At 42.4% G+C, this 12,155-nt stretch overlaps 1 protein-coding gene across 2 annotated transcripts in view; it reads left to right on the forward strand.

The window, feature by feature from the left end:
- Positions 1 to 12,155, forward strand: part of LOC147673720 (semaphorin-7A-like) — a 236,386-nt gene that overhangs the window by 120,083 nt on the left and 104,148 nt on the right. For both annotated transcript variants that reach the window (XM_086947636.1, XM_086947637.1), the window contains exons 4-5: positions 5,466 to 5,564; positions 7,303 to 7,396. In XM_086947636.1, coding sequence (XP_086803762.1) covers positions 5,466 to 5,564; positions 7,303 to 7,396 — 193 coding nt within the window. The remainder of the gene's footprint in view (positions 1 to 5,465; positions 5,565 to 7,302; positions 7,397 to 12,155) is intronic.

The raw sequence follows: 12,155 nt of genomic DNA on the forward strand, positions 1-12,155 counted from the left end.
TCCCCTTAGTGACCATAACCTCGTTCTGCTTCGTAGCTTTGTTCATACACCCTTGATGTGAGTGGGATTAGTACATGGTGGGCATTTCTGCAGGGGGCGAATTTATTCCACTATTTATGTATTTGCATATTTCACTTCTATGGGCCTTCATGCCCGTTTTGAGTGACGGTAGCCTACATTTGCTGGGTATATTGTTGCTGTTATCATTGCTCACAGTGGCTTCATTAAGTCATGTTAAGCCTGCCGGCATTTTTGTTTATTTTATTTTTTATACACCTTGATTTGTTGAGATGTTGTAAAATTTTATAAAAATCTTTGCAAAAAAGAAACCTGAGCTCGCACAGACACCTGCAGATGAGCCAGTGCACAGTACATGCAATACAATATTAATGTGCTGCATGGAAAAACTACAGAAAAACAATGTCCTAGAAAAAAAGAAAAAATCTTAGCAGATAAATTTCGTAAAATATGAAAAATGTAAACAGGGTCTACCTCACTGACACGGATTACCATAATTGCTTTTTGCAGTCATTGTTAAGATTACCAGAAATTGATCAATGGTTTTCCTAGAGAGAGGGTCCAGTAGGGACCAATTTCAAAATAAGAGCATTATTTAGAGTTTGGCCGGCAGGTGACTTTTAATTGCTGCCAGGTCTGGGACCCAGTGTGTCTTGCATTGCTTAAAGCACGGTCCCCTCCACAGAAAAGCTAACAAAGTGATCTGATGCCACTGTCCATGTCCCAGGTGATGGGTGCTGGCTCTCCAGAGTCTCCCCAGAGAAACTGAACGTGCATTCTGTGCAGGGGTTTCGAACTCACCTCCTCTCAAAACGGACATCGGTTTTTGCCTGGGAGACCGTATGAAAAGAACTGATACTGGGTGAAACATGGTGGCACCATATGTGTGTTGGCCAAACCCAAGGTCTGCAGCCTGCACGTTCGGTGGCTTATTTACAAGCCCCTTGCTCCACCGGTACGGAAATTTTTCCCATTTTAACGCCTTAACTGCGGCGACAATTCCACCTTGGTGCGGGCGTTCTATTGAGTGGGCGGGGCTGCGACGGCCGTTGGCCGTTCACAGCACTGGGGAGGGAGTGCGTAGGCCGATGTGAGCACGGAAGGGGTTAAAAGTGACGCACCAGCGGCACAAGGGGCTTGTAAATAAACTCCCCCAGGGTGTAAACTGCTGGGCTTTGTCAACTTACACTTTGTGAATGGTTACTGCTGTCGCCTACAGATCATAACTATAACTATTGGCTTTGGCAATGTCATATAGCCATGCTTTAGAGCAGCCTGGATGCTTTGCAGTGTAGCTAAAAAAATAAAATTAACTGAGGGACGCAGCCAGGGGTAATGAACGTCTATATTTTATAAAATTGCATTAGCGCAGGCTATATTGTAGTCTTTTTTAAATTATTTTTAGTCGTGCTGCTGTATACAGCATGGCTACAAATCATTGCCAACTCGACAATGTCCTTGCTATATAGCAGGAACAAAAGGCAATGGCAGAGCCAATATTTTCTAAGGCCAGACTTATTGGCTTTGCTAATGCTTGTTTGGTGCACTTTCGCCGCTGCTGGCAATGCGCTTCAATCTAGACCTGCACGCAGTATTCTGTCCCAGTTCTGGATGAAAGGTAAATCTTGTATTATTCGCTTCTTCTTTCTCTTTTTTCAGGCGCACATGTTTCAAGGCATCACAATCGGAGTCTTGTAGCACCCCCTGGTGTTTCCAGTTAGGAACTGCAGAAGCAGACCTCATCCATGTCTCTATCGCTCTTATGCCGTAGTGTAGAACTTTCCTAAATCCACCCTACGTTGCAACGTAATAGACACCAATATAGCTCTGCTATGCATCTCTATATCGGGCTGCAGCGCACCCCGCTATTCCCATACTGGGAGTCTGCGACAGCCCTGCGCACGCTCCTAAATGTTGATAAGCAGCACTATGGACGGATAGATATTAGAGTACCGGAATATACTCACCTTTAGCAATGTTTCTCAGTCCTCTAGGCCTGCAACAAACCCTTTATTCTACAACGGAGGCCTCATAAACAGCTGTCACATGAGACTGTTCCGGAAGCATTTCTTTTCCACCGGAACGCTCCCCACACAACCCCGCTAGTGTGTGTTGTCCTAACATCCAGCTCCCTCTGCAGAGTACCGGGACCCACGCCCAGCTCTGCAAATACAAATCAGTGTTTATTCCGGTATTATTTACTTCTGCGTTTTTTTCTAAAACGAACATTGGGCCATATTATCAAGAAAGGGCGATACATTATCGCCGCTTTTATCGGCAGGAAACTGCTGCTAAAACGGCGATAATGGGTTTGATAATATGCCCTTGTAAATTCCCATAGAAGCCTATGGGGGCATATTACCAAGCAATAGCGATAATTAACGCTACTGCTTGGTTAGAGACAAAAATGTACCGCCGACCTGCGGCGATTTTTATCGCAGATAAACCTTGGTATTACCAAGGTTTATCGCAAATGCGATAAAAATCGGCCGCAATGCATGAATATCGCTGAAAAGTCCGCGATATTCAGGCATTACCGAGCTAATGCTCTTAGCCATGTTATCCACCTCCCATTGGATAACATGGCTAAGAACTGCTCAGGGCAGGTGTTAGCTTTTGGAGATGTTCGCGCTTAGCGTGAATATCTCCAAAAGTTGGTAATAGGAGATAGCGATGTTAGCAACTGTTTCCAGTCGCTAACACCTTGGCACGCCCACTTTGCATGTCATTAGTGATAAATTTCTCTGACATGCAAAGTGGGGCCCAAGATGGTTGCTATCTCCGACTAGCTGTCGCTAACTGGTGTTAGCAACAGCTAGGTAATAGGGAGATAATTTTATCTCCGCTTTCTTGGCTTTTAAAGCCAAAAAAGCGGAGATAAACCCCCTTGATAATATGCCCCCAGGTTCTGGTGTTAACGTGGGCTTCTATGGGAATTCACAAGGGCCTATTATCAAGCCCATTTTCGTCACTTTAGCAGCAGTTTCCTGCAGATAAAAGCGGCGATAATGTATTGCCCTTTCTTGATAATATGGCTCATTGTTCACTAACAGAATGTCAAAAAAAGTGATGTTCTGGTGGCGTTAACTCCTTGTACATATGACCCGAAAGTTGCAGAACTGAACAAGCATTGGCAAAGCCAATAGGTCTCCCCCTATGCAAGAGCTATTGGCTTTACCAATGTGTTTTAGCCGTGTTGTACACCAGCGTGGCTGCTGTGAAGCATAGCTGAAATTTAGTGGCGTCTGGGAGAATGGGGTTGAATGGAGTGGCTTGGAGTGATACAGAGTGGTGTAGAGTAAAGGTAGAATGGAGTAGAGTGTAGTGGCAAAGAGTGGGGGGGCATCATTTGGAGGGGGAGTAGAGTAGAGTGGAGTGACAGAGTGGAGTGGTATAGAGTAGAGTGTTGTAGAGTGGAGTAGGGTACAATTTCGTAGAATGGAGTGTCGTTGAAAGAAATGGCATAGAGTGGAGCATCGTAGAGTAAAGTGTTGGAGAGTGGAGTGTCACAGAGTGGAGTCGGGGGGATCATAGAGTGGAGTAGTGTACCCTTCCAAAGGAATGGTGTAGAGTGGAGTAGATAGAGTGTCATAGAGTAGAGGAGTGGGTCGTAGAGTGGGGGTGCATAGAGCGGAGTAGAGTGGCATAGCATAGAATGCAGTAAAATCTTACAGAGTGTAGCGTAGAGTGGTGTGGAGGGGAGTAAAGTGGCATAGAGGTGAGTGGAATACAGTGCTTGAGAGTGGAGAGGCAAAGTGTGGTGGAGCGTCATAATGATGGAGTGGCGTAGAGTGGCCTAGAGTGAAGGGACATTGAGTGTTGTAGACTGGAGTGGCATACAAGTGTGTAGACTGGAGTGGCATAGAATAGAGTAGAGTGTCATAGTGTCGAGGGTCCTAGAGAGTAGTGGAGTGAAATGGAGTAGCATGTCAAATAGTGGAGTATAGTGGAGTGGAGTGGCATCGAGTGGAGTGTGGTAGAGAGGAGTGGAGTGGCATAGAGTGATGTGGTGTAGAGTTACTTAGAGTTGCATAGAGTAGAGAAGAGTGGCATAGAGGGGAGTAGAGCAGAAAGGAGTACAGTGTTGTGGAGTTGAGGGGTATGGAGTGCCATAGGATGGAGTGTCGTAGCGTAGAGAGGAGGAGAATGTCATAGAGTGTTGTAGAGTAGAGTTGCGTAGAGTTGCGTTGAGTGGAGAATGCATGGTGTGTTAGTGCACTACCATTACAGACAACACATTTTCAATGGAAATTACCATTGCGTTTGCACAGACATACAGTTTTACTGATAAAACTATACAGAGTAAAAACGATAATGTGTGGAATGAAAGTATTGTTTATACCACACTTCAGAATTAGAAAAAAATTTGCTTCGTTTGTGCTTTCCTAATTCTCATATATTTTGAAATATTTGCAGTTCATTTACAGACATTTACATGTTGTTGTGTGGTAGAAACAACATTGTACAGCCTCCCCTCCCAGTACCAAGCAAGGTTCTCACCTAAATCCTCTCACTTTGAAGTCAGAGAAAGAATAGTAAACATTATGGTTCCTCAGAGAACAGAACCTGGCATTTGTCCTCTGTCTTTGAAAGCACAGCAAATGTGACAAGATAAGAACACAATGTAAAGGCCTTTTTACAGCAGCGGGCATTTGTGGAAGAATACAAGGAGTGGCAATAAACAAGCTTTGCTCCTCAGGAGGGCACAGACATACTGGACAGCCTAAAACAGTTAAAGCCTGCAAATAGAAAGCATGCAACTCTGAGTTACAAACCACAAAGCTAATGGTAAGCAATGGGTGAAATGCATTCCCAGGGAAGCCTTAAGAATGTCCCCAAGAAGACTTTGCAAACCAAACAGCGCTTCGTCCCTCAAAACCAGGGCACCTATAGACATAGAAGTAGCACTAACTGTTAACATCCATCACAGGCACTGAAGGCCTACAATGCAGCACTCATAGGGCCCGATTCACAGAACTAACTTAATACAAAATCCTAAACTTACTACTTTTGGTATTCAGAGAAGTTAGGATTTTGTCTTAAGACAGACTTAAGACAGTCTTAAGTCTGTCTTAAGACAAAAACCTAACTTCTGTGAATACCAAAAGTAGTAAGTTTAGGATTTTGTCTTAAGTTAGTTCTGTGAATCGGGCCCATAAACACTGACAAAGGCCTGCCACATCCGACATAGGCCTGTCAATCCGTCAAACGTATGCAAAAGTCCAGCATTTTGTATGCTGTAGACTTCTAATTCATAAAGAAAGGATGACCCAAGAAAAAGCAAAGAAATCAAGTTGTCTAATGTCACACGTGTAAAGCACAGTCCACTTTGCTTTGCATTCTGTAACATGTTGTCCTGTTTTTAAATTAGTGCTGCAAGACTACAACTACCAGTCCTACATCTCCAGTCTTTACACCTCAAAATGTCTCTTTAATTCCCCCTGCAGGCTGAGTGTGAGAACTTCATCCGTGTGATCCAGAGGTTGAACAGAACATCCACCCTGCTGTGTGGCACCAATGCTGGCTCCCCCAAGTGCTGGTTCCTGGTAAGTGTAGACACCGATGAGAACAGGCAGCAAAGGGCAGCGGGGTTTAGGCACCTAGAGGACTCCTGAGCCCCAAAAATCTGTCAGTCAACTCCAGCATTTAGAGCAAAACCACATACTGCTGTATGGCAACCCATTGCACCTCACTGCATCAATTCTATCCAGTTATAAGCAATGCTACATTCCCAGAACGCAAAAAAAACGCCAAAATTGCTACTAAGTTTCTCTAAAAAATCATTGGAGCGAGAACTGCATACCTGTTTAAATATTTTTTCATTGTATGTAGGGTATATCCTCATTTAAGGACCAACGTGCTTGAAAAATCCCCTCTTGCTATTACAATTAATGAGGGTATGACGGACACCCAAAACTGTCTTTAAGACACCCAAAAATTTCTTTAAATCCTATTCAGTGTTAAAATAATGTCACTGGCTATTCCTGAATCCCAAGTTGGTTTTAGATTCTGTTCAGTTTTCATAGGTGTTGAATGCACCCAAAAACGTGCAACTTGCAACATCATGTTTTATTAACCCCTTGCGTGCGGCGGGAATTCCCCGCCCATGCTGACTCCGCCTTGCGCGGGCGGAGTCATGACGGAACAGTTCCGTCATCAGCACAGCTCACCCGTAGCTGATGACGGAACCGCTCCGTCATCAGCATGCAAGGGGTTAATCTGGGGCTGGAGTTTACAGCCACTCAGAAAAATGTTATTCTAACCCTATTTTATTTTATACCTATTGAGCTTCAAAATATCTAATTTGCCACTAATTCTCCTGATGAACCTTGGCTGTAAATCATCATATGCAAGTCTACGTTTAAATTTTAGCCAATTTAACTAAACTATAGTTAGTGGGTCAATGTACTTTACAGTGCACCACAGGCCAAAAGGTTTACAATCATGCCTTGGTGTGGGTGTGCCCTAAAATTACCCACTAAAATTGTCTCAAATTGTTTAAATCGTATCTAGAAAAAAAAATTGGTTCTTTTCGACAGTGCTTCAAGCTGCACAATCTGGTGCTATTATTCAAAAAATCCTGGAGGAAAACAATCAAATCATCCTCGAAAGTTGATGGTAATTTTCATATACAAACTTTAGGGAGACTCCGTAAATCCTTCAAATAAAGTACTTACTGAGCAAAAATTAAAATTTGTCAGCGCTTCTATAGTCTGAAAAAGCCCAATCAGTTATAAATTCTTAACTAAGCCACTGGCTTTATAATAATAATAATAATAATCCACATTTGTAAAGCGCACAATCACCCGTAAGGGTCTCTAGGCGCTGGGGGCCGTCGGGAAGATTTAGCAAGCTATTGTCCTGAGTCACATGGTGCTGGGCTAATCTGCCGCCGGTGCCAGGGATAAAACCGTGATCCCCAGATTCCGGAGTCAGTCGCCTTAGCCGCGTCACCACACCTCTTCCCTCTTACAACACATTGGTGGCAAAAGTGAATTAGAGTCTTTTATTAATTAGCGATTTTCCTCAGACGAGTTGTCCTCTGGGTTTGACATAAATGATTATCGAATCAGAATACAGCACTAATATATGTACTTACTCAGTCAGTCACTCACTCACTCTTCGTGCAAGTTCTCTCATTCCCCCACTCTCTCCCTCAACTATTAGTCCAACTCTGTTCCCTTTTCCATACAAATGATCAGTTCTCTATCTCTGGTGTAGTTTAAACGTTGCTCCCCCAGACCCCAGACTCAGCTCTTTTTAATCATTTTCTTTGTTTCCAAGAAAAATGAAGGCAAGGTGCTCCCCGGCGTGACCTTCAAAGGTGAAAACATGGTCCCAGCTTTGCCATCTGACCCGTCTGTGACCATCTCTGTAGGTAAGGGCTGGATCTCTTCAAATATTTGTTGATCCTACTGTGCGATGGAAAACGTGTGCAGGCTCGGGGTTGGTCTCTGCATGGGCCAATAATCATTTCAGAAAGTTTGTGGTATGTCATTAACTGTCTCTGTAGGGATGGGATTGCTGCCTTTCTGAACCATCTCTGCCGGTAAGGGCTTGATCTCTGCAAGAAAGGTAGATCTATTGTATATGTAAATACAGTCAGTTTATATGTGTGTGTGTGTGTGTGTGTGTATGTATATATATATATATATATATATATATATATATATATATATATATATATATGTTCCCAAAAAAGCCCAAAGTTTCAAGGACGCTACTCCACAGGAGACTTTTAAACAGATGCTAAATTTCTGAAGCCCACTGGAGGGTTTAATTAACATTTTAAAAAGGAAGCGTGAAAGTACCTGCCAAAATTACGGACCTCACTGGTGAGGAATTAATTAGACACTACAACTCCCGACATGCTGCTCACCTGGGAGCACTTGTAAATAGCGGAAAATTCGAGTTGTGTGCTTTCCGGTTTTGCCAGTCTTCCTCCCCATGATGAAGGAGCACGTTTGCTTCGAAACGCGTTGGGAAAGAAAGTGATTGGAAATGTCAGCATCTGTGTGAAATAAAAGGTTTGGTGAAACCGTCTCCTGTGGAGTAGCGTCCTTGAAGCTTTGGGCTTTTTTGGGAACATATATATATATATATATGCAGAAACAGAATCCAGGTAAATGAATCCAGACAAGCCCGTAGTTCATCCGAAAGATCTTTATTCGGCCAACACAAAAGTCGAAGGATAACGCGTTTCGAACAACAAGTTGTTCTTGGTCACATGACCCGCGTTCATCTCAACCCACTATTTAAAGGTGTAGTCACACAAAATCATGAACATAGAAGACATTTCTCCTTATACGCTCAAAAAAAACGTATTGACTTCTGTATCAGTTAATGTCACTGGCAGAAATTCATACAATATTTACATGTGTGATTAATGTGAAAAAAACCATTATTAGAAAAAAAGTGCAAGATAACACAACCAGCTCTTTTTTTACTCCGTTCAGCAATGAAGTTTTACAATGGTCCATAATTTAGGTATAGTACCCATATACAACACAATACACTTTTTAGTTGGAAGAACGTGAAATTCCCATGTGTGGACGCAATTCAAAAATGGTGTCTTCTTCTTCACAACCTAAAGAAAGAAGAGGAAAGAGTACATTGATTCGTCTTGTGCATCCAAAAAGTCTATAGAGTTCATGATAGTACTGTGAGGGCCTAATCAATGTTATAATGATTAAACTTCGTGTTTGATAGTAGTTACTGAGACTGGTGCAAGTTTAAAAGAAAAAAAGGGGGGGGTGAGAATGTACCGGAAGTGTAAATTAAGAAGGGGGTATTTTACTCAGGTGAGAATTCAGCTATCCTACACTTCATACGGGTATGTTATTCTTTCAAAAATGGGAATGTAGCTCCTCGTCCACATTCAAACCATCAGGGAAAGGGGTGCCTGCCAAAAGAATCAATCTTGATTCTAATTTGCGTAATGCTCCCAATCTATCTTCACCTCTGATGCTACTTTTAATAGTTGCAATACCTATATAGCTTGCTTTTGATGCATCACTCTGGTGGAATCGGCCGAAATGCCTTCCTATGCTGTATGAGAAGTCCTGGTTAGTAACTGCCCGCAGGTGCTCAAGAATACGTTTCTTAACAAGTGCTGTAGTTGACCCAATATACCATAAGTTGCATGGGCAACAAATCAGGTACACAACGTATTCCGTATTACATGTAATTAAGGTGTTAATCTTCCATTTCATTTTTGTTTTGGGTAGGAGGATCTCATTACAATTTTGACTATACTTGCACGCCTTGCATTTCCCACATTTCCTGAATCTCTTTGTAATTTTTAACCAGTCAGTCTCTTTAGGGGCTAGATGGCTTTGTACTAGGCAATCCTTAAGGGATTGGCCACGTTGATACGAAATGCCTGGAGAACTTCCGAAGGCATTTCTCAATATGGGATCTTGCCTTAGTATATACCACCTGTTCTTTAATATTTGTCTTATTTGGTTAGACTGGCTGCAGTATTTTGTTATAAATCTCACTTTTGGGGTTTCAGGTTTAGTTGTCAAAAAAGTAGTTTTGGGTATTAGAGCTTTCTCTCTTGTTATTTTATCAACTCTAGATTCTGCTTCCCTGAGTATTTGTATTTAATTTATTTATAGAGCGCTAACAATCATCCTGAGTAGGATATCACGGCGCTAAAGTTGGATGCTGAGAGGTACGATAACCACACTGAGTGATGAATTATTCTGATTTAGGGAAGAGTAGTGTCTTTAGTTGTTTCCTAAAAGACAGAAGGTCGTCTGTCAGTCTAAGACTGGGAGGTAGTTCATTCCACTTAGTAGCCGCCAGATGCGAGAAGGCCCGCTCTCCCATCCTGACAGTCTTCACCCGGGTGGTGGTAGCTCTTCCTAACGTGCTGGATCTAAGGTTCCTCGGTGGTCTGTGGAATTCAACTTTATTATGTAAAATGGTAGGGCCTGCGTTGTATAGCACCTTGTGTATGGTACATAGTAATTTAAAATTGGCTCTTTGTCGCATCGGGAGCCAATGAAGCTCTCGCATGCAGCTTTTAGCCAAATCAAATCTCTTTTTATGAGTGATTTGTCGGAATACCCCCTGGCTTTGAATCTTTCTTTCATCTCCTCCTTAGTTTTTTGGAAGTGTGATTCAGTTGAACAGTTGCGTTTGGCTCTCAGGAATTCACTGAAAGGGATTCCCCACCGGAAGCTAGGAGGTTGAGCGCTGGAGGAATGGAGTAAAGAGTTCCCTGCTGTCTCTTTACGAAAAAGTGAGGTGGTCAATTGGTTATTAGTGTTCGTGACTCTGACGTCTAAGAAATCTACGGAGTGTCTGCTGTAATGTCTTGTACATTTTAAATTCACCTGGTTAGTATTAAGACAATCAATGAAGCAGTTCAAATCATGTTCAGTCCCCCGCCAGATAAAAAAGACGTTGTCTATCTATATATCTTAACCATCCCACTACATTCAATGCCCATCTTTCCGTAAGGTCATTCCAGAGCACCTGCTTCTCCCACCAGCCCACCATGAGGTTGGCATAACTGGGGGCGAAGCAGGTGCCCATGGAAGTCCCTTGTTGTCTATATTGTACTTTGTTAAATAAGGAGACATTTTCGTTCAGACACAGCCTGATCATTTCTAGTACCATACAAGTATGTTCAAAATATTCCAATTTTCGTTGTTTCAATAAGAATTGACATGCCTTAATGCCATCCTTGTGTCTTATACTTGTGTAAAGGGACTCAACATCCAAACATACCAACCAGCATTGTTCGTCCAATTTGATATTTGAGATTTTGTGGATAAAGTCAGTGGTATCTCTCACATAGGAGGATAATTCCTTTACAAATGGGAAGAGAAAGTGGTCTATATAGATGCTAGTATGCTCAAAGAGGCTATCGATGGATGCAACTATGGGCCTCCCTGGCGGTTTAGATATACTCTTCTGCACTTTCGGCAATAAGTAAAAGGTCGGGGTTTTGGGATTTTCCTTATGGAGATACCTTTCCTCATTCCACGTTAGTAAACCTTTATCTCGCCAGTGCTCCAATTGTTTGTAGTATTCCTCCCGTAGATTAACTATGTACCGTTTATCTACTTTGCAGTAACATGTTTCGTCCAACAGTTGTCTCATCGCCTCCTCTATATACATATCTCTGGGCATCAACACAATATTCCCACCCTTGTCTGAGGGTTTGATTATTATATCAGTATTTTGTTGTAGGTTCTTAATGGCAATCTTTTGTTCTTTGTTGACATTCCTACATGCTGTTCGGTTCTCTAGTAGTTTATCAAAGTCTCCTTTGACTAAATCACTAAAAACATCAATATTGTCTCTGGGTGTAATTGGCACAAATTTGGATTTTCTCCTGAAACTGGTCCCAGCCGGGGCCCCTGTATCTGTGTCTGTCAAGTGTGCAATATGTGTCCCATGTGCAGTATCGAAGATGTCCAATGTATTGGGACAATCCTCTTGAGTCTGTCCAGTTTTTAGTGATGTTAGACTCCTAAGAGTGGGAATGTCTCCTATTGCCAGTTCTCCTACATTCGGCTCTGTTCCCTCTCTGGTGTATCTCATTATGTCCTTACCAGCATGTATTTTACATAGTTTTAATTTTCTCTCAAATTTATATAAGTCCGCTCTTAGGTCAGCATAGTCAAAGTTAGACTCTGGACAGAATGACAGTCCTAGTTGCAACACATTTATCTCATTCTCAGTTAATATTTTGTTAGTAAGATTAATTACCGTTAACTTCGAGTTGTTGTCCATCATAGTTGTCTCTTGTTCAGCTGGCCCCTTGTTCCCACGCCAGGCTTCTCTGTTGGCTTTTCTCCTGCTGTTCCTTTTGCGGTTGAGTCTTCGTTTCCTTGGGTTTTTGTTTTTGGACGTCCCCTGTTTGGGTGCTCTCTCGTTTTCTGAGGGATCAGTAATTCCTTGTAAAAAACCTGTTGCGAATTTGTCATGGACGACCCACTGGCAATGGAGTCGTTGTCTGAACTCAAATCCGTCAATTCAGTTTGAGATCCATTCTTTTGTTTCTCAAAGGTGGTCAGTGCTTGTTCTTTAAGGACATCTTTGCGTGGTTTGTCATATTTTCTCGCAAAGGTTAGAATCCGCCCTGCGGCGTAATCCCTCTCATCTCGTGTAAATTTTCG

The sequence above is a fragment of the Lissotriton vulgaris genome, chromosome 12 (assembly GCF_964263255.1).
Source record: "Lissotriton vulgaris chromosome 12, aLisVul1.2, whole genome shotgun sequence".
In the NCBI taxonomy this organism is placed as follows: Eukaryota; Metazoa; Chordata; class Amphibia; order Caudata; family Salamandridae; genus Lissotriton; species Lissotriton vulgaris.